Raw genomic sequence first — 27,491 nt, 5'->3', positions numbered from 1 at the left:
GGCTGCAGGGTGCGGGGCAGGTGGAGGAGCCCACCCTGGCAGAGCCGCCGTTGTGAACCGGGGGAGAAGGCGCTCTGTGGGGTGTCCGGGCACCCTGGTGGGGTCAGGAGGGTGAATGGGCAGGGGATTGGGGCTCAACCCCTCTTACATCTTGTGCATTGCCTCGTCTGCGGTGGGGCTTCTCCCAGGAAGGCGTCAAAACAGCTGGCACCAGAGAGGGATTTTGCCTCTCCTTAAATCATAGGAAGATGATTTAAGGGACTGAAAGCTCCAAGCCAGGACTTTTAACTGAAAAGATGCATCGATTTTCTGTAGCTGATGGAATAAAAGAATTACTGTAGTGCAAAAAAAAAAAAAAAGAAAGAAAACTTTGTTCAAAAAGCCACCTTGGCACGTGCTGTGCATTGGTGGGGCTGGTGCTCCCAGGTGCTGGAGATGATCCCGCAGCCCCAACCCACACTGCCACACAGGCATGGTTTTGGGTGCTCTGTGCGGGAGCAGGCGGAGCCCAGCCTCTGGAAAGACACAGGGTGATGCTCCCTCCATGCTGCTGGGAGACCCCGGGCAGGCAGGGACAGTTTGGGCATCGCACCCAGCTGCAGCCCAGTGAGGAGGGAGGCGTTATCTCTGCTCACCAGCCAGTTTCCTTGCTGGCTTTTCTATGACACCCTAGACATTTTAATCCCCCACCCCCCCCACCCCCCACCAGGGTTATTATCTCCACCTTGCAGACAAGGGATGGAGGGGACCACATGGGACCAGCACCGGGGCTTCCTCCCTCTGGGTCCCTCCTTTTGGGTGTGCACTCTTGGACCTACTCCAGGGTTTGGGGACCAAATTGCACCCTTTGCCGTGGGGGGACAAACGCCAATGGGATGAGGACGGGGAAGCAGCAAGCAGGGGTATCTCTTCGGGGGTCTTTCTTTCCCCCAGGGGTTTCCAGCCGCTGGCAGCAGGCTGCTGGGAGGCTTTGTCCTCCCTGCTACGTAAGCCGCTCCACTGACTATGAATAATTGAGCTCCTCCTCGCCCGTGCCCTAATCGCCTGGCCATGGAGTCAATTGCTCGCTTTCTCTCTCACTTTTCCTGATGAATATTTCATACCTCCCTGGGGCGGCGTTGCAGCCCAGGCAGCCTGCGCGGCCAAGGCTTGCCAATATTTAGGGGAGCGCCCATCCATAGGGAGAGGATGGGAAAGGGCAGCACATTGCACAGAAAATGCCTTGAAATGTGTCACCAAGTTGTCCCCGGTGCTCACAGCCAGGCCAGTTTGGTGGCCGCATCTCTCTGAAAAGGGGCGAAAGGTGGGAGGGCTGCAGCTGCAGGGAAAAGCGAATGGGGGTCGCTTTGGGGATCAGCGGGCACCCTGACCATTCTCAGTGCAGGATTCGGGCGATCCCCGAGGGGAGAAGCCGCCCACGCTGGTGGCAGCCTCCCACCCCGACACCCCCCTCCCTGGCACTTTGCTTCCCCACTAGCGCCCAGGAGAACCCCCCAAATACCACCCGCCCAGCGACTGTGAGGAGCTGGCAGCACTTCCCCGGCCCTCCGCGAAGGCACTTGTTAATTCTCTGTTTCTCCCTTAATTACGTGAAAGCAATGACCATTCCATCATTGCTTTACAACGCCTCCGCTTAAATCCACTATTAAGGCAGGAGCGTTGCGGCTCAGACATTTTAATTAACATGAATGATCTCACCTTTGTCCATAGCATCTTTTTACATGTTATTATATCAGGTAATTGCTAAACTACTCACTGGTTTAGAGAGGCCTGTACTTTCATTAAAATGTCCTGCTTCTTTCTGACCAGGCAGACTACCCACATTTTTAAGCCTAGCATTTTGAGGTGATTAAATCAATCTGCAGGAAACTGGATGAATTATTTAGCGCGCTGGTGGTCTGAAGCTAGGAAATGGGGTTTGGTCAATGTTTGTCCAAATTTTAGGAGCTTCGAGATTCTCCCAGAGCTGGCTGGGACATCAACTCCCTATTGACCAAAGCTATGAAAAGAAAGAATGAAATAATAGTTTAAATTCATTTGAAAACTTCCCACATTTGTGGAAAAAAAACCACCAGCATTCATTAATTTTTAACGTGCTCTTTCTTGTTTCTTCTCTCACCAGAAAAAAGACTAGGAGAGAAATCAGGGGCTCTTCCCTCAGGAGAGAAAAGCCCTTCCAACTTTTTTGAGCTTTTTAGAAATGCTGCCCATGGTTATTTGATGTGAAATTTCACTGAAAATGGGGGAGGATGAAATAAAACCCAGCCTAGAAGTACTTTCAGGGTGTACTCGGATGTGGGTGAAACTGCCGCTTCTGACCAATTTTGACCGCTTGAAAATGTGATTTCTCCTCTCAAGTAGGGGAAAATTGAAATAGTTTTGTGCAAGCTATTAGGACTGGCTAAACCAACCCCTCAGCCCCGAAGGTGGCCAGCAATCCCGCTTCTCTGCTCAAACATGGCCCAGGGGCTGCAGGAGGCTCAGTCCCTCCCTTCCCAAGGGCAGTTCCAGCTCCGGCTCCTGCCTCCCAGGTTTGGAGAGTGACCTGGTGAGAGCAAGACAGAGGTACAGGGCATGGGATGAGACTTTTGCCTCAGCTCAGCAAGGACCAAAGCACTGGGAAAACCCCTGAATTTTGGTCTGAACACCTGAACCTTCACCTCCTCCTCTTCCTCACCCCAGGTTGCTGCCTGAGAAGCAGGAGGGGAGCTGAATTAGGACAGTCCCCTCCACCACTACCCTTCCCCATCAGCACTGGGAGCTCTACCCACCCACAGCAAGCACAAGGCTGTGGCATGCAAAATGTCTGAGGGTTGCTCACTGCTTCATTATCACTGGAGGAGAAGCACCTGAAGGCCTTGCCCAGACTCACCTGGGACACACATCCACCCACCCACAGGCACTGCAGCCCCATTGCAGCTCAGCCATGGGCCAGCAGTCCCTGCTTGGGCCTGGCCTTCAGAGGGGGCTTTGGGCCCATGTTGTCCCAGCTTTCTGGCCTTGTCTCCTTTTGCTCTGGACTCTGGGCCTGGTTTATGGCTTGTGGTGTGTGGAGGTGTTGATGGGCCCAGGTACCAGCCCCTGCGGCACTGCACCCCGTCAGTGAGGGTCACCGTGGGCTCCCAGCTTGTCCTGTTGCTCTCCAACAGTAAGTTGTTGCACTTCGGATGGTGGTGAGGGCAAAGCTGTGTGCTTACCACATCATTATGCAGGGTGTGAATCAGGAAAAAAAAAGAGCTGGAAGGCACCCTGGGTTAAGGGTCTGTCTTAGTTTTTGCCATGTGTTTGACCGACCCGAGTGTGCGCCGTTTCTAGGACTGGGGTGGGTCTGCTGCCGTGTTACCCGTCCCACCGGAGTGTTGTGTTGAGCCCTATGAGCTGTATGGGGTAAGGGCTGTTACAGTGTTGTGGCTCTGAGAAGAGCTTCTATTGCTGCTGGGCTGTGGGCCACGTCTGTAACCCCCAAACCCAGCCCCAGAGGAGGGGAAATGGGGACCAGCTCTGACCTGCAGCCCTGTGGACGTGAGGAGCTGGTTCCTGCACGGGCAGCGCGGTGCAGCGGTGACGAGAGCCGTGGTTAACTGGGTTAATTATATTCGTGTTGCTAGGAACACTGTGAATTATGTTAATAGCAGCATCTGGGGAAATTACACCTTCTTTAATTGGTCCTGATTGCTTTTTGGCAGATGCGAGATGTTTTTGACTTTAACGTGCAGAACAAAATTTATTGTAATCAGCGCACGCAGTAAATGCACAAATACCATTACTTTGCCTTGCTAACTAACTCTCCAGAGAGGAAGAGATGGGAAAGACCTGCTTGGCCAGTGCAGGCTTGTTTTCTACCAGTCCATGCTCTAGTGCCTCTAATAGAGTTTTAAACACTATTTTGAAGTTAAAAATGGTAATAACAGGGTTGGCAGACACAGGAAAGCAGCCATTGGGCTGGGGATGCTTCTGATGGCATGTGTTGTATCCTGGAGTTGGCCTTGTTGCTTTCCGGCCTTGATCTGCCCACGAGGCTCCTCCTCATGGATGTAACTTGGTGGCAATCGGGTCTATTCAGATGCTTAGCCAAGTGCATTGGTGATTCAGAGACCTTTGATCCCATCATGTCCATAGCTGGAAGAAGAGGAGGCTCAACCAGGGGTTGTCCCCAGGGGATCGCTGCTGGGTGGAAGACGGGGCTGTTGGGGTATCAGCAGACGACAGTCGTGGCTAAAGCTGTGATGATCTATGTGCAGCGTGCAGTGTCAGTCTTTGCAACTCTTTAGCTTTCAGCCAAGGTAGCAGCAAACAAGGAATTAAACCCCATCTCGATGAACTATCGCTATGTAGCAGAAAGCTCAGTTTTTAACCGTGACAGAGATCCTAATCTCTCCGGATAAAAACCCAAGGCCCTGAGCGAACGCAGAGCGTGGGGCGGAGGTGATGCATTACCTCCCCAGGGAAAAACAGGCTGGAGCTCAAGCCAGGCATCGCGCTCCTCATAACTTACAGGGCTGTTTGTCTGGGGAAGGCAGTAAGTTGTATTATGGCCCCCCTTGCTCTGCCTTCTTTTTACACGACACCGTTTTTCATTTTGATGGTGGTTTTTCAGCCAGCTTTGTCAGAGCTGCTGCTAGCTTGACTGGATTCCTGTGCCCTGCCAGGGCAGGACAAGGCTGGTGATGGTTAAATGGGACAGATGAGTTTTACTGGCTGGTGCTTTGGATGGGCACCACCCAGGCTACTGGGAGCAGGAGGAGGGGGCATGGCAGGGGTGAGAGAGGAATTTAGGAACAAGTTTAACCCTCTGGCTGCCACGATGGGGCACAGAGTGGTTCCACATGAGTCAAATAGCCCCCAGGGTGATGAGAACCCTTTTTGTGAGTGACCTTTCTGACCTGGGAAGATGAAGGCCCACCTCTTTTTTTAGGAAATTGGGTTTAAAAGTTCTTCAGTGATTGAAGTGTCAGCTTCAGACCTTCATGAAGTGGTTTTTGTGGGTCACCAAAAGGAACAGAACTCATTTCACCAGAGCTTTGGAAGGAGCAAAGTTTGTGCCCTCAAAACATAGAGCTAGATTTTACTGAGAAACTGTAACACGTGCTAGGCAGGGAGCTAACCACGTCTTTTCCATCACACTGCCCCTGTCAGTAGGTAAGCAGTAACACAAGGACCAGGACAGCTGTAATGCCTGTGAGATTTGGCTGCAAAGCAATGCTTCTGGCTTGTGGGACGCTTTTACCCGCTGCAGCGATCCCCGGGTCCCTCAGCACAGGGGCCATGGGAGGTCAGAGAGCTCCTGGGTTTCTCCTTTCATTCTCAGCACCTCTGGGAGAGTTTTACCAAAATCCTCCCCCCATCCCTGACCCACAGCACCTGCCGCCCCTGGTCCACGCTGCCCTATGCTCCTCCCCAGAGCCCTGGACGCTGTGGTCCTGCCAAGCTGACTGTCCCAAGGTGACCAGAGCTTCTAGCTCCCAGTCACCCCATCCAGATGGACAAACCCCACCAATTAGATGGAGAAATAAATGTCTAGCAGAGCACCCACTTGAGATGTCTCCAAAAACACAGCTCCAAAATGTGTGGCTCTTCAGGGAGAAGTGCCATACTCCCACTGCCCCTTCAGCTGATGTGGCAGCATCTGTCCCCATCTCACTATGGGATCAGAACTGTTCGCCTGGAGGACAGAAAAGCACGGTGCAGAAGAGCTAAGCTCCTTTTCCTCACCCATTCAGATGAACCGGGTGGCAAAACCAGGCCACCCGTTTGCAATGGTCTTTCCCCATCCGCTATTGATGTAGTAACACCAGAAATGTCAGGAAACTCCCCCAGAGAGGAAGCTTGCCCACGCCATACACCCAAACAGTTCACACTTGTAGCCAAGAAACATGAGGAGCTCGCTAGCTGGCAAAAGGACGGATACGCAGCACTGCCTTCATTTTATAGGGCAATTAGCGCTGTAGGATTCTCTCTGCCTCTTCAATATGCCACGTTTGTTAGTTAAAACTTGAATTTACAGTTAATACTATATCATAACATATGTCACAGCTCTGCAATTGAGTTGCTCTGTGGCATCAAGCAAATGGAGTGGGAGCAGAAGTCCTGAGAGATGCGAACATGGAGGGAAATAGTGCTGTGACATAAAATGCTATCCACTGAAATGTAGTGGGGAGGTTTTCAGAGAAAGATTAATACTCTGGAAGAAATAATGATTTGGGTTTTTCCTTCCTGCTCTCACGAGGTGGGACTTCTTGATTTGGGTATGTTTTTTTTCTTTGCAGACAAGCAAAGTGCAAATCTCTTTAGGTGAGGGCTGTGCCCAGGGACAGTGAGTAGCAATGTCAGACTGTCCAGGAGAGATGAACCAAGCTGGCCCGTGAGCCACTCTGTAAATCTGGTTTTGGGGCAGGAAAGACCCAGAGTTCCCATCAGGCAAGGGGCATGGCCTGGACACGCGTGGGGAGATGAACACAACGGCCCAGCCCACGGCTTGGTCTGGCCCCAGGCTGGAGCACGGCTTTGACTTCATCACTGAGCTGTGCGCTGGCAATTTCTTACTGTCACTCAGCTAAAGCAGAGATGATGAGTGTGTCACCACTGTGACCACCCTGGTGATGGCTCCAGGCCACGACCTCAACTGCTGCCATGCCCACTGCTGACAGTGAGTGGGAAATGCTCTTTCTTGGGAAGGAGGAAGTAAGTTTTTTTGGGTTTTTTTTGTTTTTTTTTTTTTTTTATTAGTGGTTGTAGAGGGCTAGGCACTGGGTTCCTGCTCTTTGTCGAGCCAAGCTGTCACCAGAGAGGTCAGAAATAATTTATTTTTAACACTATGAATATGTAGAAACTTGTCTGAGCTTCTCCACACAGTGGCCATGAATTTAGAAACAGTGTCAGAAATCACGGCATTCGGTATCCTGCGAATCGAGTCAGAGCTATAAATTTCTCTTCTTGGTGTGTGAGCCATTTGCCACATATGACTTCCTGAATTTGTGGTCATTTCTCTTTCTACCCCTGCGTGCCGAGAGCATGACTGAGATTTTATATTGCACCTCTGAGACACAAAGTCCTTCTGGTGCTGTTTCCTAGCATCCTAAACAGGCTCGCTCACCCTCTTCCCCGTCCCCTTTGCTAATGGCTTCTGGCCACAGCCTGGCCCTTAAATCACGGGCTGCACCGGACAGGCATCAGCTGCGGCTCTCCCCAGACAGAGGTGTTTGTTTAGGGTGGTGAGCGACGCATCTCTGAACGCGCGCGGCTCAGCCTTGTGAGAACGGCTGCTCCTACGCAGAGTCCGAGGTGGGTTCTCCAACCCATGGTGGCAAATCCTGCAAAGACCTTTGAAACGTTCACGGAGCCTTTTCAAGGACAGTCGTTCTGAAGGGAGAAAACGTTCAGCACAGATATCGCGGGGGGTATGTTAAAATGATCAGTGTGTTGGGAGGAAAGCTTAAGCAAAGGAGTTCACGCTCTGGGGACTGGAAGGTGGTGTTGCCGTCCACCTCCTCCACTTTACTGCCTGTGCTTTTCCTCCCCAACCTATCTGTTCTAGATAGAAAAGCTTTTTTTTATTGCAAGACTGTTTTTGCTTAGTGAACGAAGTATTTGCAACCCCTCCTCCCCACTGCAGCCGCTGCCAGCAGCAGCGATCCCCAACGGCTCCCAGCCCCTCTGGTCAGCCTGGGAACGGAGCAGGACGGCAGCGGGCTGTCACTAAAGCACAGCTCTGCTGCGGTGCCCCCGCGCACCGAAACGGGGCTGCTGTGTTCTGCAGACCTGCTGGTTCAGAGCCTGGTGAATCGCTAAAGGCAGCAGATGTGACTTAAGGTGTTTCCTAACTAATTTTTAATCCTTTTGGCACAGCAGTGCCAACACGAAAACACAAACTGTATCAATGGGACTGTCTGTTAAATTCTGGTCTTGTCACGGTGGTGCAAGCCCCTTGAGACAGTCTGGTGCATTAACATAAAACAAGAAAAGTGAATTTTCTCAGATGCTGCTGAGAATCGCATCTTGCCTGCAAGCTGCTGCCGAAAAATCATACCTAAGAGCCATCAGGGTCTGAGCCCAACTGCGAGGACATTGGAAACTGCACACCTCTGGGTCAAAGATAGAGCTGATACAGCACCCGCTACAACTCACAGCCTCTTTCAAAGCCAAAGACTCCAGCAAACTACACGTGCTACTGTTTCATCTTCCCTTCCCAGCCAGCCAGAGGAATAAGAGCTAAATCCTGCCCCATCCAGGAGCTGAAGTAACCGCACCCAGAAGGGCCCATCCAAATAAGCTTTCTGTGCTTGTTAAATGTGAACCTTCGAGGCTTTTAAATTTAATCCTTTTTCAGGTGTATCAGGTTTTTTTTTTTTTTTTTTTTTTTGGGGGGGGGGGGGGGGGCTTAAGTGGCAAGGTTTCCTGGATTTCTGACCTGTTGGTGCACATCTAGAGCACTCACTATCATCCATCAGGGCCCTGCCAACCCACAATCTGTACAATAGCAGAGAGGAAGCACCTTTGCCATCATAATTTTTCAACCATAAATTGCTGGAAGGTGATATTGGTGAAAACAGCACTAGCTTCATGTATCTAGTGGGGAATAAGAAAACAGCAGGCAAACACTCTTCTCTACTGCCACTGCAGACAGAAAGCAGAGGAGGTGACAGCATCCCAGAAGATCTTAGCAGCTTGCTTTCTGGCTTTTTTGTTTTGGTTTGGTTTGGTTTTTTTTCAAGCCTCCATGCACAGCTTCAGTGTTAACCCACCTTCTTCCCTGTATTTTCAAGTTGTATAAGCTTTTAATCAAAGGACCGCCCAGCCTTCAAAAACACTATACTTTGAAGAAAGGATGGTCTTGTACATCAGCCACTTACAACCAAAAGGAAAAAAGTAATTAAATTTTTATTGTTATGGTAAAGAGTAGGTCAGAGGCTAGAAGGTCATAACTGCTTTGTTTTGTTTCTTAGAGATAGGGAACTGTGCTCATCTGGCTTTAAATAAATCATAACAGTGATGTCCCAATGGTCTTTTTGTCTCCCAGCTTCAAACCAGCTGACGGCCGCTTTCTTGCTAAGCGCTTTTGTCTCACTCCCTCCTACAGCTTTGTGACAAAACTTACGCTATTTTGTGGAAGGAAGTAGATGCATTAGCGAGTGCAGTACGTCCTGGCTGAGGTGAGGTTTATTTGAACTTACCGTTTCTAAAGTGGTCAACTAATCAGTTATTGACCGTTTTACTTTACATGTGGTCAATGGCTGCAGCCTGCAGTAATTCAGTTTACCTTCTCCCACTCTTAGTCTTCCTCTGCTATGTAACCACCTCCTGACTCTGCGGTTAAGCCGTGCTTGTTTCACTAGTGATGCTGCTCTGCATCTTCCCAGCCCTGGGAAGTGCAATGTTGAAGGACAGCACAGAAGTGCTTTTTCAGTCCTCCAGCTGCTGACCAGCTTTGTCAGCAGAGGAGCGTGAGCAAGTGAGGAGTTCAGCATCTCTGGTATGCCTCTTACAGACCTCAGCTGGCCACCCTGAGGCCGAGAGCATAATCTTTCTGCTGGGATGAGTCTTCCACTTGGGAAGGTGCAAACTGCAATCCCCATGCCTGTGGGGATGAATCAAGTCTGTTACTTGAACGTAGACAGGGATCAAAAGCATCTAGCTTCAAGTCTGCTTTCCAGTTCTGACCCCAGCATTAAGCGCTGCACTATCTCTTCAATATCTACACTGCATTCATTCCTAGTGACTGCTGCTTGCAGGATTCACTGTTGTGGTGAGGGATGTCTTGAGACCAGAGCTGGTTTGCCTGGCACCTGACGCAGGGTGCTTAGACTGAAGCTGTCAGTCAGGACAGTCAGGCTGCTCCAGTTTAAAAGAAAGAAAGAAAGAAAAAAAAAAAAGAAAAATCCAAACCCAAGAAACCCTTTCAAGACCATGGCACACTCCTTCTGGTAGCTTAAGTCTAGCAAACTCAGTCCAGGAGGAATTACAGCTGTTACCTGCTAAAATGTTAGCCCTTGAAATGCAGAGCCTGCTTGTTTCTGCTCAGCTGTCCCCAGCCGATGCTCAGAGCTGTAGAACATTTTAAAGATCCCGTCCACACACCAAGGTGGGATTATAACTATGTATGCTGTTTTGCTCATAACACCGAGGAGCTCTCTGACTAAACACACCTTTCTCTTCCCAGCCATCATTAACCAGTTATTCTTCTTTCAGCTCAAATTCAGCCTGCCACTTAACCATTAACTGTGTCTGTACCTAAAAATTATTTGAAATGAAACATTCAATTATTACTGAGCTTAAACACCCAGAACAAGGCTGCCATTTGAGATCCTTATTTCAGAAATGATAAAGCACTCCGGCACTAAACTCTTGTTCTGTCCAACAGCAGCCGAGCCACTAAACTGATGACATGTGGATTAACCAAACAGTCTAGGAAATCATTGGTAGAAAGCGCTGTTTGTGAGGCATTTGGACTGCCGTCCGAATCCATTTGATGTGGAGGCATTTCACAGTCACTACTCATTACCAACTGCTTCCTGGTGCAGTGTGATTTTCCAAAATGTCCTCCTTCATTTTCATGGAGATCTCTACTGTCACTTTCAACTGCAAGCGCACCCATCGAACTTGTTTCTTGAGACTGTGGTAAAACTTGAATAAGATGAGGCCCAAAAGGTATTTTCTGCAATCTTTCTGCTTTAGATGTTGGAAAGCCAAATTTATGGGTTAGTAATCTGCAACCCTCTGGTTCACAGCCAACTTCCCTTTTCTTCCTCTTGCATGAGGCGCTTGTCCTTTGCTCTGCACCAGTGCTGCTGGGAGACACCTGCTCTGACACACTCGCTTTTTGACACTCCAAATATGCAGACACTGCTTTATTCAGGTACTGAAGATTGATTTCATGAGATGTTGCCTCAACCTAAGAAAACACCCAAGATACATTCAGTTAAAAGGAGATATATTTCAATTCGGTTTTGCATGATTATCTTCCATGAATTACTTCTGCTATGCGAAGGGAAGGAATTTAAAATTCTTCTTCTCGGGCAGCAGAAACACTCAGGGGGAGCTAAGCAAAATGTCAGTAATGCTCTGTTATCACTGCTATAATGGGAGCAAGAGAGGACTTACCTCTGTGGGATTTAGCCAGAGATCTCCATCACTGGGATTTTCTGCTGATTTTATGGCACATACCAGCATTCGAGTTATTGCTTCTTCTACACGGGCTTCATGATCTGCATCCTGCCTCCGGGGAACAGAAAGCATTTGGAAATAGATTAGCACTTGGGTCTCTGCAGAAACGTGGAAGTTCTTGGGAAGAACTAAACGGATGGCCTGAGTTTGAAAGCCATACTCATGTATGTGAAGTCAGTGAAAGGCTTTGGACTTTTGATGCTCTTACACGTGTGTACAGCCCCTACACGAGTGACAGCACAGGCAGTGGTGTGGCTACTCATCTGTATAAGGATTTGCAAAAAATAGATTCTAGTGCCTGTATATAATCTTTTTCCTTACTAGTGTTCTGTTAATTGAATCCAGTACTTGAAATTACAATGCAATGTTAGCATTTAATTAATGTATACATTTATATAGCTCTTTAGGACTAGAAAAACCATGAAAGCACACAGAAAATTTTATATATCTACATATTATGTCTAATTTAAGCACTTATAACACACAGGATGTTACAGTAATGCAACAACTATCTGAGGGCTACAGAAGCACAAAAGTGAGTCTTAAGGAAATTCAGGAAATATTTTATCATGTAACAATAGCTGACATACTGCTGCAGTTTTAAAAATCAGCAGAAGGAAAAACACGTTTCCTCTGAAAGCTCTCCTGCAAAACTAATTACTAAGTTAGTAACTGGTTCTTTGTTTCGGGCCTTCGCTTTCTGCACCATCCCCTCATGCAACTGGGTACTAGCTAGTATAGGATAACAGAACAAAACGTCATAGGGTCTTTTTAAGCTTTCTTTCCTACTTAACTGAACTTCTTGTATGTGGAAGGGAAGGGTATGTGGAAGGAGACAGTAAGACTCCAGACAAGATGGGTGATATAGTTATTTCAATGACAAGCGCCTAGGAGTGGATACATAAATTTACTTTCATAGAGATGCCTGGACATACAAGTTTTGGAAGAAAGATGTAACATTGTTAACCTACAGCCCTGAACTACCTAATGGTGACTTTGGGGAACATGTCAAGCAAACCACACATCTTGCTAGTATGAGTGCTGAAAGCAGTAATTCATCCTGGAACCCTGAGCAGAACTTGGGATGGAAGCAGGGGGAAGTGCTCTTAGCATTTTGTGGCTTTGGATGCTTGGCTTGTTAATGGCTTTGTACAACAAGCCCCCAAAACACAGAGTTTGTTGTCTACATGTGGAAGTTATTTAAGGTGTTGCACTCTTGGTATTCATCCTGGTTTGCTGAATAACAGGATTGTACTGATTGCAAGAGAGTATGCTAGGCAGCAAGGAATACTTTGAGTAGCTCACATCCAGCTGAAAACAAATTAAACTTCTACTCTAAAATCTTGCCAATATAATTAATGGTTTCACTAGGACTATAAATGTTGGCATGATTCACATCTGTCAATATGAAAGCAGTGGGTAACAGCTGCAAGCAAGAATTGCTTGATTTGGTCATGGAAATATTCTCAGTATTGTCTTTTAGCATCCATGTCAGGATCTATTTTTATAGATGGGTTGCCTAACACCTAAGAGTGCTGCCATTGCCAGCTGCAAGGGATAACTTCTGTAAGGAACTTTCACCTGGGTTGCAATAGCTACACTTGTTTACAGCAGCTTTTGATATTTGGGGAGGGGGAGTGTCTGTGTCACTCATTAGCAAGATCCAGCAAACATTCCTCTGCTCATGATGGCGCACACAACTACCTGCTCTTGCTGTCACCAAACAGGATCTTGAAGACTTCTGCAAGACCTTTTTGACCAGAAAGGTCATGGAGTTTAGCTCCACTATGCTTTTTCTTGCAGCACGCAAGAACAGCCAGAAATGCCATAGCTAACGCAGTGCCCAGCCGCCTGGGAATTACCGGCCTGGCACAGCTGATCCAGTCCTGACCTGCTCCTCCACAGCTTAGGGTACAAGTGTGTGTTAACACCAGGGTCTCTCCAAGCATGGGGCACACAGTCAGTTCCTCTGAATTACCTCAAAGGCTGCTCAAATTTAAGGCAGGCTTAAATGGTTGTTCTACGACATCTTTCTCTGGCACTGGATGCAGCCTGTCTGTGCTTAGGGCTATACAAGACCTCAGTACGGGCTGTCGGCCTGCTGTCCTTTCTAAATACATAGTCTCATCTAGAAAATTTCTCCATGAGGGAAACACTCAAGTGAGTTCCTCCACTCTGCAAATGCTTGGTTTGATGTTGGTATAAGAAACGTATCATGTAGTCTTTGAACAGCAGTTGAACGCATGTGTTCACTCCCCTGCAGATTTCCAGTCTAATAAAGGCTTCAACAAAAAAAAAAAAAAGCAATAAGTATTTTAGTGAGGCAGCTTTCACAGGCCATTTCAAAGGCTTTTTTTTATATTAAGCTAGGATTAATGATAAAGTAATTTGAATCAGAAAACCTTCTGGAGCATTGAGATGATATCCCTGGAACCATCACATACGTACTGGTTAAGATGAGCAAGAAAAATCAAAGCCCAGGGAAAAGAAAATTAATTAAGTACTTGAGAAAATCCAACTCCAGGCAAATCAAAACTATCACAGAGAAATGAAAATTTGAAAATCCTCTGCCACCCCCTTCCTATCACATTAATATGATTTAAATTCTAATTTAGCTTGGCATGTAAGCATGTGCTTGAGGTGAAGCTGCTGTTGTCATCCCCTATTCAGCACAAAGCCAGCTAGTCCATAAGAAATTAGACATGAAAAGTTTAGCTTGTGTTTAATTGTTTGCCTGATTGAGGTAAACCTAAATGTGACTTCTGCTGAACTGGGGCTTCAGATCTAGAACGTGGGAGGGTTCCAGATCTGAGAAAAAACTGTACCCATAAGTGCTCTTGCCTCTGAACACAGCACACCCAATAGCGCTGAACCTGGCAGGCAAGGGACGAAATATGTCAGCCTCAATCCTTACAAAAATTCTTGCTCAATGCAGCTAAGTAGGAAGGGCAGTTTGAGTTCTGAGTGCCATCACTTCTCTGCTCAGGTCATATTCTTGTCACTGTTTTCTTCCTAGAGATGCTTCTCTTTTCTTGCCCCACTTTCTTTAGCAAAAACCTTGAATTGAATGTTGTGCTACTGGGAAAGCATAGCTGCATTTTAGTGGTGGCTGACAAATGATGCTAGTAGAACATGTAAGTCTGCAGAATTTTCTGGGATCCTGAGGATAAAAGATGCTATGTAAATTTAAGCACCAATGAAACTGCTCAAAAGTGTCTCATGAGGTCATCAAATCTGGGACAGGATTGTTTCTGTTAGCTTTCTTACTCTTTATAATATACACAAACATGGAAGTGCTACATCACCATGACAAAAAAAGGAAAATACCAGTTCAATCCAAGAGTTTATGCTGACAGTAATGGGGTCAATGGATTCCACGTAGTGCCACCAGTGCCTTGGAACAAGCAGGACCTGGAATCAGAGACATCGCATTAGGGTACTAGCACAGGCTTCAAGATAGATAAGGTGTTTTAATTAAGGTGATGTGGGATGCAGAGACAGAATGAGGCAAGGAATAGGAGTGGGTGGTGATCTTTCCTTCTTTCTTCTAATGATCCTTTTCTCAAGACTTAAATGCCCGCTCTCTCCTCCCATTGTATCAATATTAGCGTATAAGTAGACATGATCCAGAATTATCTCTCATCCAAACTCCTTGTGTGAAGCAGGATTGTAACCGTATGGCTGTTCTAGGTAAGCAAAGTGTGGCTGTACAAAGGGGGTGCAGCTGGTGTAGCAGTAAAGCAGAGCTTTAGAGAAAGTCTCAGCCAAGCAAGAATTCTTTTGTAGACTCTCCAACTGAGCAGGCTTCCTAGTTTCTTTAGAAGGACTGCCAGCTGGCTTTCCCAAAAAGCAGGTACCCTAATACTCATCTAGGTGATTAACAATATGTAGCTTTAATTCTGCTAAATACTCCCCAGTATTAAACTTGTCACTTTTAGAGAACAGGCTTTAAAAAGGTGTCCCAGAAATCATGACAATCTAGTTTAGATGAGAGCTTTGCAACTATATCAGGATGATAGCTGTGACATAAAATTGATTCTAACCCGTGACTTTTATGGTACAAAGACATTAATGTTGTTTTGATGATATAGTACAAGCTTTACAGATTACTGAACATTAGATTAACATAGAGCTATCAAGTAAAGCATAAAAGATGGTTTTTGACAGGGAATAAAAATGGTCAGAGACAGATAAAAATATACACTTCAGAATGGAGAAAGTGAAGCAATGATCTGTATCTGAACTGCAGACAATTCTTTTTCTTGGTAGACACAAATTACTTAAAAGAATTTTCTGCTACCTAGATAACCCTGTGTTTCATTACATCAAAACACGGCTAATCAGAAAAAGGTCTGAGTAGGAAACAACGACTGAGGCCCTAGTCTTGCAAACACTTACTTACAGGATGGTCACAGCAGAGTAATTTTTGGGCCACAGGGCAAAATGTTCTCCACAGGTTTCAATTTAAGTCAAACAAAAAAAGCATTGGCTCTCTAGAGGTCAAAATCATTTGGAAATTGTACTTTAATCCAAGACAGCATACAAATCAGAGAAGGAAGTCAGTCTGTGGAGGGCCATTATTTAAAAGATATCACCAATTAGTTATTCCTGACATCCACAAGTGTATAAAACTTTACGCAGACTGAAGCCAAAACATGTTTTCTACCCAGAACCCAGGTTTTGGAATGGTGCTGTTATTATAGAAACCTACACTTTACATGAAAAGCACAGTTGCATTGGCTGCAAACAACAAACGGGGTTGTTACTTGAGACTTGCAAGAAGAGTGAGCTTCCAACATGTGGATGAAGGTGCTAGGAAATTGGAGTATGGTGCAGAAGGAGTATGTAGCAAGGGAACAAGAGCAAGAGGCAAATTAAGGGAAATGTATAAACGTTTCAGTAAGAGGGGCTGCCTGGAAGAACAAGATGGAAGTTAGGAATGGAACGTGCTGGCTCAACATGATTCATGTCCAAAGTAGAGACAGAATTGCTTTGGAAAGAGGAGGTATAGCTACGAGGAAAATACATTCCCCTCAAATAGTCCCGTCTTTTCAAACCAAAGAAGAGGAACCTGGCCTTTGGAGATACTAGTCAGATCTTATTTGCCAGCAGGTTAAGGGTAAAACTGCAAAGCTGCGCATTTCTGCAGCTGGCGCCGTTTGCTGACGCAATTTATAAAGGAGATACAGAGCTGTGGCTCAGAGGCAAAACAGGTACCACAAAGATACTTGCTCTCCCTCTTTATTTTTGAGCAAGCTTGTGCTTATTAAAATAAGGATTTATGGCAGCAAGAACACTGAAATTATCAAAAAGCAAAACAACTAAAACTTTAAGGAATACACAGAAATGGGGGAAAAAAAGAAATTAAAACAAAAAAATACAGCTGGCAAGTGGGCAGCAGAACTAACAGAAGACCAAAAAAAAAAAAATCCATCAAAGAGACGAGTAGAGTTCTTCTACCTTTACAAACTAGTATTCTAGGTTTGCAAACTAGGAGCAAAAAAAAATCCACAACAAAATCAAAACAAAAGCCCACCACCACCCCCAACTATCAATTCCACAATAAAATAAAGCAGACTTCCATATGTTTATAAATATGGGACACAGATTTAGCTACACTTGAAATTATATTTCAGTAGGAAATGTGAAAGTAGACCATGGTGAAGTAACACACACACACAAATGCAGCAAACATTTTACAGGGAAAATATAAACTGCAAAAGCAGGACAGAACTATTCCAAGCTAAGACATAATTCTGCGTTAGCCTGCATTCTCCACAATGTATCTAGCTTTGTGGGCTGGGAAGATGCTGATCTAAACAGCAACCAATCAGATAATTTTAATATTTAGGCTAGTGACAGACAAATATAGCAGATGAAGTCAAAGTAGGACAGAAATCCCAGAGAAGATAAAATTAAATTCTTGTCTGTAACAGGAGGAAAGAAACCAAGAGAACAGTTGGGAGAGCAAGTGGAGCAATGCTGAAGACTTGTACAGCACAGAGAACAGAACAGGTTTAAATTCTCCATGGACATGATTAACTTGATACAGTACAAAGGTAGGGCAAAGGTGGAATTGCTTCAAAAAAAGAGCATACCCTGAAGTGAAATATTATACTAAGAAATTCCTGCTCGTTCGGAAAAGATATTTGGGTAAATGCACAAGACAAGGAAGCATCAAAGAATGCCAGTGTGATGGGAAGAAAAAGATGGGGGGTTGTGGGGGTACCCAAGCAAATCCCAGAGCTACTTGCAACCCTGACAATGAAAAGTAAAATAAATAAATGCATAGCCAGCTCTGTGGGAGCACCATGTGAGGACTCTATGGGAGCTCTGGCACCTCAGCCCATGCCCTGTCCCAGCCAGTGCCTGGCTGCCCTGGTGCTAGGAAGGTGCTTCTCACCCTGCCTACCTCCTGAGCCGCTGTCTTCCCACCCACGAAACCTAGTGCCCAGGGCCACCGGCAGCAGAAACACAGACGTAGCCTACGCTGTGAACGGGAAGGGAATGGGGCTGTCACCATGCAGTGTCTGTAGAGACCCCAGCGAGGGACTGTGGGAATATCAGGGAAGAGATGGAAAAGTAGAGTCAGGAACTGGCAGCTTTCACCTTTGGTTTGCTTGACTTTTTGTGCACTCATGGAGTTCTCCATGTGTGTAATAGGCTGAGCAGTGTTTCCATCACCAAATTCTCTGTCCTGGATGGGGTTAAAGTTGAGGGTAGCAGATCTTAACCTAACTCTTTCAACACTTGTCCTGGAGCATGGGGTGGAAGATACTAGAACAGATGTGTTTTGCCCCGCTTTGTGCTCTTTTAAGCAGCATTTGTACATTTGTGAAAAAAAATCAAGGTGTTACTAGAAATGTTGCAGAATTTATGAACAAATAAAACAAAATAGTAATGCTTTGGGTGAAAACTCATTAGTTCTGTGAGCACAAATCCACCAGCAGTCAATGTCCTGCTCCATACTTACCACTCAGCCTTGCAACCATCACATAGGTGACCAGGTTCAAACATTTATAAGGAGCACCTACATTTGTCTGATACAACTTGAGCTTGTAACTTTACGAATATAGTCATGTACAGCTGCAAACCCTGAAACTACTCAGCTGCCTATTTAAATAAGTTAGATATCTAAATTTTATCATATTTTGTATCGAGAACAGATCACTAATATATAATCAGAAGTTGTACTAAGATTAAGACCTCTGTGGAAATTCAGCCCACAGCCACTGGTCAAGTACAGGATAAAACCTTACAAAACATAAAGTCCCAGCCAACTACCAGAATTAATAATGGAGATTCACCTCTGAACAATACAATGAAAGGGCACAAAGGATGTAATCAAAGTTCACATCAAGCATTGGTACAATGTTATAGGAACGAATTCTGCTTTAAAGCCTTAAGTGGGTTTAGAAAAAAATGACTTGTAGCAAACAACGACCAGAAGGTGGCATTAGACACATTAAGTTTTTGATATTCAAAGCTGCACTCACCCTACATGCAGTTGCTCTCCTGAATACCCAAGAACACCTTTGTCTTTATTTTTCAACCCTTTATTGTTACAATATTTAATCCAAAATGTTCTGTGTACCCTCTGGGAAGAGTGGAGATGCTAGGTATTATCACAAAAAAAAAGCTGGCTGCCAATTCTGCACTGATTGTGTTACTTCTGTTTTAGAAACCCAGCTAAGCACTTACCAAGACTGTTATTATTTAGGGATCCTTTCCCATGTTAACAAAGGAGGAGTTCTAGGTCATTCCTTTCCTCTCCAACAAATAACAGCAGTCCCCAGCCACCTGCCCCATAAACTTCTGGATGAGATACTGGAAAGCACTGCCCAAAAGTTGCTGATAAAATGGATGAAGGCAATGCCTCACTGCTCCATCGTTGCCTCTACATTGCTTTCTCTCCAGAAACCCAGGCAGTATCCCCTTCATGGCAATGTAGACAACTGGTATTACTGAGCTGTCTCAAGATCTTTATTCATAGCAAGATTAATTTGTAATTGCTTTAAGCCTAATTAAAATTAAGATCATATTAAAGGTTTTCTACCACACTTGATCATTCCAAAAGAGATTATAAATTGAAATAGTGTTGGGGATCATGCATAATGCAATGCTGAACAAATGTAGCACTTTTATCAATAGTAAAATTTTGTTCTTTGTCCTTTAAATTATTGAGCGCTACACCTTACAAAGTGCAGAATGATAAACTAATAATTTGCTTTAGGAGTACGGCTAGGAGCCAGTGTAGTGCAAACAACACAGGTTGATCACAGATTCCCCATTTGCAACTACCAGCAGAAGAGCATCTTCTTCCCAGTTGACAGATATCATCCTCTTGTTGGAAACTACTGTTCTGCTCCAGTCTGCCATCTCACCAGTTCACAGGAGCAGTCCTCCTCAAAATTACCTGGATTAGTAAAAATTCATTCTTTTAATTGTCGAAGGCAGGTGAGTTTGCCAGCTAGGGACAAGGGAATACTTGCACAAGTCGCTGAGCTGGCAGGTCAAAAGAGGTGAAAACATCTGGTAGGAGAATGGTGAAAAGGCTCTAGAAGCGGCAACTGCCCTGTCTGAAGCGGTTGGAGCAATGAACATTACAAAATTCCTTTGGAAAGGCCTGACAGTTTGAGATGCACAGGAGCGCTTTACAAGGATGTGCACTGCTGGGCAAATGAAAAACGGTAATTCAGACTCCAGATACAGACCGTGGTGATGAAATAAAGAGGGACACCATTTACGGCGGGAGACTAGGAATTGAGCATCCTGAGCCTTACTCTCATACTGCTGCTGTGAGACGGTAAGGCAAGCACTCAGAACTGAACCCTCCCAGTAAGACAGGGTTAATAATATCCTCACATTCTTGTAAAGCACCATGAAACCTCTGGATGGTGTGTGCTTTAAATACAAGTATCATCATTATAATACTTTGCTATTAAAGCAACAAGCTAGGCCAAGGTTCCCTGGTGAAGGTTATTCAATATCAAAATATGAGTTTTTTTACTGGCTCTACACGCTCATTAATCAAATACATTTTATGGAACATACTGGTTTCAGAGCAGACAGGTTGGAGTACTGTTCAAGAAAGTTTTAAAGCAGACAAATTGGAGGTGATTGCAAGAACTCACATGGAATTAAGTAGCCGATTGAAATAACTCTCCAAGTGTTTGTGGTTTTTATACAAAAAAGGCCAGTAAAATAACTGTGAGCAAAGAAAGTTCCTGTGCTGAGAGAAATAGATGGAGCCTGAGTGCAGAGTGTAAAGGGAGGGAAGTACCACAGTCAGTTTGTTAAGATTTCCTCGCTCTTAATTAGCCAGTTAAATAACTCACTAGAATCTTTAAACTAATGTAAAGCTCATATGCGAACAATACCTGTCCTGGATTTAGTGTAACCACATGGGCTGTTGTGTTCCTAAACTCAGGAAAGCGTTTCAGATCAGGGTTGGCAACACTGACTTTGCTGAATATGCTGGATTCTTCATAAGGGATCCTGGTGGGATAAAGGAAACTGGTGTCACCAGGTGGGAAGAGGTGCCATCTCTTCCTGAAAATAGAGAGAGGATAAAAATGTATTCAGTGCATGTCAGTTACAGCAAAGAACTAAAGGCAGTAGCAAGGTTTTCAATAAAATATAAATCTGCCTTGCTGTGCGAATCTCCTACGCAGTGAGAACACAGGCAGTGCTTACAGGCTGTCTCCTAAGTGTTTTTAAAATATTCCACTTCTTAATTTTTTTAACTGAAAAGATTTACAGCTTCTCACCAATTATTTTTAAAAGGCAGATAAAATATTTTTTTTTTAAAAAAAGCTCTCCCATCTGGTTCCTCCTTCCTCCCTTTTACAGAGCAACATGCAGTATTTACTCAGAGCATTAAAAATTGCTGTATAAACCAGGGGAAACAGTTTTGTTAGAGACAACATACTTTCATTTACTGAGTGAGCAGCTGCTGTACCATGTTTGTTTTAAAAGGAGGGTATTGTGTGTTTAGAATGCTAACAGTACAGGGGTACAGGCATGATCTTTTGTTTCCTATTATCACCTACAGTACTTATTTGGCTGTTAGTCACAAAACCGTAATTCTTAGTAAAAGTCATTGATGCTCCTCTGCCACAGACAGAGCAACAGCATAAATAAAAACTAGAGACAGCCCTAGTCATAAGCATCCCGAAACACCCGTATTTTTTTGTGTTATCAGTACCACATGATGATATTGGGGCTTGTGTGGGCCACGGGGTTTAAGAACTCACTGGTGAGACTAAATGCCCAGACGGAGCAGGACAGGGTCATTCTGCTCATGAGGGCACTCATGTTCCGGGTTGCTCTCTATGTGCCCGAAGAAGCGGGTCAACACATGGCAGTGCAGGGCCAAGCAGAGCTGAGACACGGACCTCGTCCTCAGAAGCCAATGTCTCTATTTCACTTACATAGACCAGATCGAAGACAGAAAAAAGAATATGCCAGAACTGGTGGTGCCAGTTTTATGGGTACTATAAATGAAATATCTTAGCAGGTACATATGTTATTTAGAAATAGGAGTTTTATATGGCAGTACTTTAGGTGATGGAAATAACCAGAAAGGAATACACAAAGGGAAAATTTATTATATTTAAGAGGTGCCAGACAATCAGTACAACAGTAAGCCATGCACTATGCAATGGAAAAGTAAATGCAGCACTTTACAGCACAGTTGGACAATTTGTGCAGCTCTCCTCTTTGTTTCAGACTCTAGGAAAATCTTTTCTTTTTGTCCCTTTCCTTGGTACTCACTTCTTGCTTTTTGCCTACTGTTTCTGGTTGTCAGTTCTAACTCACAGATCTGAAAATGAGAGAAAAGCAGCCAAATGGCACAAAAACAGAAGAGAAGGGAATAACAGGATAGCCAGAACTGCAGAGATTGGCACAGACAGAAGTGCCATAGGCTGCTGTCATTTCTTGGTAATTACCAAAGCTACTGCTGGGTGCAAGCACAACAAATAGCTCTCCTGAAACCCAAGCCCTATTGCAACTTTATTTTGCCCTCTAAGCTAGACCTTCTGAAGGGTCAGAGAATAACTAGGTTAGGAGGCTCATGGGTTAATCCTGCAGGCTCATGACAAAGCAATATCGTGAAGCAAAAAATTAAGAAGCCTGAGGGATGCAAGGAGGAAATTCAAGATAGCAACAAAGGGCTAAGGAGTCGTCCCTGGCTCTCCTGCAAAGGCAAATCTATTTAAGTTTAGCATAAGCTTATATTCTGTTACACAGCCTGTCTTGTTTGTGAGTCTCAAAAGGGAATCTTTCTGCTCTGAAGAAGCACAGAATTCACAAGCTTGTGGAAGTTTGCAATCTATTTATAAGCTTTACTCTGAAGAGGAAAACAACTTTGTTTTTTCAGGCCATGCAAAGGCTTTAGGCTGCTTCTTTCCCTGAGAGGAACAAGGATTTTGCTCTACCAGAGGGGAAGGAAGCATCTTGGGAAGGCAGGCAAAATTGCTATGCGATGATGGAACTCTGTCTCAAGCTCTACACCTGAAGGTAGAGATCAAAGAGGCAGGGCAGGTACCAGGTTTGCTAGATTACAGTCCTTATTTAGTACACCCAGTATTTAGGTAGACCCTTAGAAGATATTTAGGCATGTAAGTGTCATGGTTTTCAGTTAGATTTCTGGCTCCTAAATACACTTAAGTGATTGTACTTCAATGCATAATGCTTACTGACGCGATCTGAAGTCTACAGGACTGGCTGCAGCAAAGCGCAGTGCTGAGGGGGGATTCCAGAGTCTCTCTGTTGCACGTTCACCCCAGGATCTCAAAGCTGTTTATAAATATGAACAAAAAACCTGCCTGAGAGCTAAACAGAGTTACCCTTCTTACAGACAAGATGATGACAAATTCATTTCCTCAGGCCTTAAAGCCAGTCAAGCTGTGGCACTGCCCAGCATAGAAGCCAGCATCCCTGAGTTCCAATCCTGCACCTTAATCACAAGACCACCATGATTTTACTGTTCTATAAAATGTCAGAGTAATTAATCACACTAAAATCCCACTGGCAAATTACTCATTCCACTCTATACTATCAAACTTAAAACTTGTTTTGTTACTCTTGCAATAATAGATAACAAAAAAACCCTGAGGCCAATATACAAGGACAAGAGAAAAAAAAAAGAATGGGAAACAAAAAGACAGCATGGAAACAGGCAGAAAGGTACAGCAATAAAGCCACAGTTGAAAGTGTCCCTTTCAACTTTGCTCACAGCTGGCTGCTCCCATCCTGATGTTCCCCTTTTAAATTAATTCTAGCAGGCTATTAGAGGCTCTTGCACAGAGAATATTGTAAAAATCTAAAGTAGTTTATTTCTATTTTGTTTCTGGGCTTTTTATTTTTAACTCTTTATCTCCTAATTCTAAACTCCTGAATTCGAAATTATTACTAGGAAGATTAAAAAGTATTATTGGACCACATAACACACAGATCAGAAAAGATCTTCCTAGAACAGAAGAAAATAAAATTTTGTTACCCCCATGACTCAGTCAAACTCCAAGCCCCTGAAGTTCTGCCACTTCCTATAGACAAGTTCTGATGCTCTTCAATCATTGAGAGCTCAGAAAACTAAAATAATTAGGACCTAGAATTAATACTCAAGAGTCTCAAACAAACTTTATAGCAGTGTAACTTTTCCCTGCATTTGCTGTATGTGTATGCACTTGTTACCTTCCCTGTACTTGCAACACTAAGTTGCAGCCGTAGGAGTCCAAATGGCAGGGCGTGTTTGCTCCTTCGGAACCAATCCACAGTGTGCTCTCTTTTCCACTTCTTCCAGGAAAACCGAAGTCAGACCACCTTATATCCTACAGCAATGAAAAGGTTATTTATGCAAGCTGTTGAACTGATTGACATCCTATGCTCTGTTCTCCGAGTCTCGTCTTCTCCCTCCACTGCTCAATTGGTCTTTATCCACTGCAGCTGTTACTCCTTGGTGGGGTTCCTACATGCAAGGCCTGTACCCCTTTCTCCAAAATTCTCCTCTCTAGTAGCATTTCTTCTGTTGACTTTCCTCTTTTTCTGTCTGACCACACAGCCTCCCAGATCTCTGTCTCCAGTTCTCATCCCAGTCCTCCACATCACTCAAGTTACTTGTTTGCTCTACAGAAGGACTGCCCAACCGCTTGTGGGCTACACGTGGTTTCTTTTCAAACACTTTTTTTCCTTTCTCCACTCCTAACCATCCACCTAAGCTCAGGACTGCTTTTAAAAAAAAAAATTTGACACATGGCATTTAAAAAAAGAATGAAAAGAAGGAAGGAAAAATCTCTATTCCTTTTTCAAACCCATTTGATAATCCATGTGGCATGTTTGAGCTCTCTTTGCTCCTGCCTCAAGCTTCTCCATGTATTCTGAAAATGTAAACTCTACCCCACCTGTATGACTTTCCCCTCATGGTACACTGGGTTTTTTAAGTTTCTTACTACTTAACAGACACATTCTTCTCCTGCCTTTGCAACTGCAAAGGCAGTGAACTTGTTTTAACTCGATTACATGGTGAGAAAGGGCAGAACAGGCATGCATCTGTTATGAACACAATCCTGGAGGTTTCCAGTCCATTGATTGTCCCACAAGCAACTCCAGGGGGATGACAGCTGGAACGAGAGACAGTGAGGTATTTTTCAGATAGTTCCAGGGTTTTGCAGGATGGCTCTGTATAGCTCGGATAAAGCTCTCCCATCTTTCTGTAGCTCACCCTGCCACCTGCAGGGCCTAATCATTTGTTTATTGGAAAGCATTTGAAGTATACTGGCCAAAGATACTGGTGCCTTTTGGCTGCAGCCCCAGACTGAGCCTGAGGGAATAGAGATTCAGTTCCTGACTTCCTGATGGTCTCAGGCAAATCGCTTCATCTCTGAGCTTTATTTTACCCAACTTGTAAAGGAAGATAACGGCATTTGTTCTGTTTCAGTAAAGCACTTTGGGGTCATTCACATCCCCTAACTTCAGGAACCTCATTTAAGCTTGGCTCCTGCTCTTGTCAAAGCACTCTCAATCACTCCTTGGAAAAGCCTCTCTCTTTCCGCTGTCTATAAAGAGAAAATAGGATTCTAGCCTCCTAATTACATATGTAAGCTAGCTGCTTGCAGACAGGTGGATGACTGTCCTTTTTTAAGATCTATGGATGAGGAAAACTACAGCTAGACATTATTATAAGGAGGCTTTCACCATGACTCTGTATCAGAAAACCCTCAAAATGAGTGATAGCCTTCCCAAAAATTAGATGTTGCTAAAGATTGTGAATTCCAGAGTTATTGATTTTAAAGGTATCATTTGAAAAAAATGCAGACGTGTAATATAAACATTTGTCAAAGGCAGCAAAAAACCAAAAAGTTGCTCCTATAGATTTCAGCAGCCATAAAATTTAAAATCCAATACAACTATTTCAGTGATAAAGTTAAGCATAATACCATCTCTACACTTTAATCTCACACCTAGATAGTTTTTGTATTTTGTTACAATTTAAGTGGAAAGAAAGCACACATAATCAATATTGGATTTAAAAGAACTTTTTGAAAATGCTGCAGCAGTAGTAAATAGTTGAAGCGATTATGGGTAAAATAGTTTTCAACCAATGAACTGAAAAGGAACCGGTAAGATTACTGAAATCTTGTCACAGTGGGTTCCTTTTCTACAATAAAAAGCCACAGCAAGAAGAAACGCACTGAAAGGTGTTCCAACCATAACAGATGGCACATTACTTGTGAATTATATTTATTTCATTTGCTGCTTATAATGAAGTTAATCTGTACCCGTATGTCACTTTAAAAGGTCTCATTTCTATTTAAACTTCATGCATATATCTTGCTTCTGATTTATATCTCAAATTCTGTAATGAAATATCAACTGAACAAAAAATGCAAGATGCTGGATACTGCTCATAGATTAGAATAATGGAATCATTACCTTAGCCCACACAACTGTAAATGATAAACAGTGCAATCTAAATTTCAAACAACTTCTAAATGGCCCTATTAATCACTATAAATAACAGTGCAGTTGGCCTTCTTTTCCCCTTCAAGTCACCTTACGTAAATCTAAATAAAATCTAAAAAGAGAAAGTGAGTTATCATCAAATTCACAGGAGAATGAAAGAGAATTCCTACAAAGAACTCTCTTGGCTGGTACAAATTGTGTAGCAGCATTTCAAAAGCCATATGAGTCTGGAACCGGTGGATGCATTTCACTCCCATGCCTGTGAAACTGGCAGATGACATACACCATATTTGCTTGCATAACACCATCGATTTTTTCCTTCCCAGATTCCGCTTTGAAAAAAATCCACGTCACAATCACTACGTGTGTCTATTCTAAAATTGCAGTACAATCTGTTGCTTGTTATAGGTCAGGTGCTGAGGTTGTGGCGTGACACCTGCACAGAAATGCAATTCCTGGAGCCTCAATTTTGTTCTTGAATGGGGGTAAGGGGAAGAGGGAGGCAGGAAAACGGTTGTTTCCTCCAAGTGCATTTTTATTGACCAAACGAAGCAGCAGGCTATTCAGATAGTCTTCTGAGCTGCTACTATATTGTGCCACAGAACACAGGAAAATGCTGTCTGTTGAGGCAGAAAGAGAAGACCAAGGCAGGACTGCAGATAGAGGTAGTCACCCAAAGATATGAGGAAACCTGAAACATCCCTGGAGGTCTCAACGTAGTTCAAACAACATGACCCAGTATCAGGCATGCAGCCCAAGTTATGTGATCCTGGTCGTGTTTCAGTGTGCCGAGGAAGGCAGGGGAGAAAGAAAGGCAAGATGGTCTGTGTGCCCAAACCTTACCTTCCCACTCACAGGACAACGGGAAAGGAAACCATCTCAAAAAAGACTGAGCACTGAAAAATACTGATTGTAGTGGTATAAAATAATAAAACATATATAAGGAGCACAGGAAATGCTTTCTGAGGAAATAATTAATTCAAAGGGGCTTATCAGTTCATATTCCCTGTCATCCCGGTGATACAGTGTTAGGAGGGAACTATTATTCCATCTTCAGATTTGAAAGTGTAGAAATGAATAAGGCTTCATTTACTACCCTTTCTTTATATCTTTTGAAAAAAAATACACCATTTGTACAGCTATCCTTAAGTTTGACCTCTTACAATTTGCAGGGAGAAGTAACAAGAATGTAGATGAACCAATACATTGGAAAAGCAGATAGACATGACGAAAGTAAAAGAAAATAGCCCAGCTAGGTATCCTAATACCTGCATTTGGAAATTACCATAGATTATGTACTTCCACAGACAGGTTACTTCATGTATTTTACTGTCTCTGCAGACAATCAAGGTATAATAATCCCA

General features: G+C 44.2%; 1 protein-coding gene across 1 annotated transcript in view; it reads right to left on the bottom strand.

Moving 5' to 3' along the window:
• Window positions 1-10,288: 10,288 nt before the first annotated feature.
• HSPBAP1 (HSPB1 associated protein 1) overlaps window positions 10,289-27,491 on the bottom strand; it is a 35,096-nt gene continuing 17,893 nt past the window's right edge. Inside the window, exons 4-8 of the mRNA XM_086750723.1 lie at window positions 23,860-23,996; window positions 20,541-20,712; window positions 14,488-14,571; window positions 11,098-11,208; window positions 10,289-10,888 (exon numbers count right to left, since the gene is read on the bottom strand). Coding sequence (XP_086606849.1) covers window positions 10,334-10,888; window positions 11,098-11,208; window positions 14,488-14,571; window positions 20,541-20,712; window positions 23,860-23,996 — 1,059 coding nt within the window. The 3' untranslated portion in view covers window positions 10,289-10,333. The remainder of the gene's footprint in view (window positions 10,889-11,097; window positions 11,209-14,487; window positions 14,572-20,540; window positions 20,713-23,859; window positions 23,997-27,491) is intronic.

The sequence above is a fragment of the Chlamydotis macqueenii genome, chromosome 6 (assembly GCF_036417535.1).
Source record: "Chlamydotis macqueenii isolate bChlMac1 chromosome 6, bChlMac1.mat, whole genome shotgun sequence".
Classification (NCBI taxonomy): domain Eukaryota; kingdom Metazoa; phylum Chordata; class Aves; order Otidiformes; family Otididae; genus Chlamydotis; species Chlamydotis macqueenii.
The sequence above is the reverse complement of the archived record's forward strand: the minus strand, read 5'-3'. Positions and strand labels throughout refer to the sequence as shown.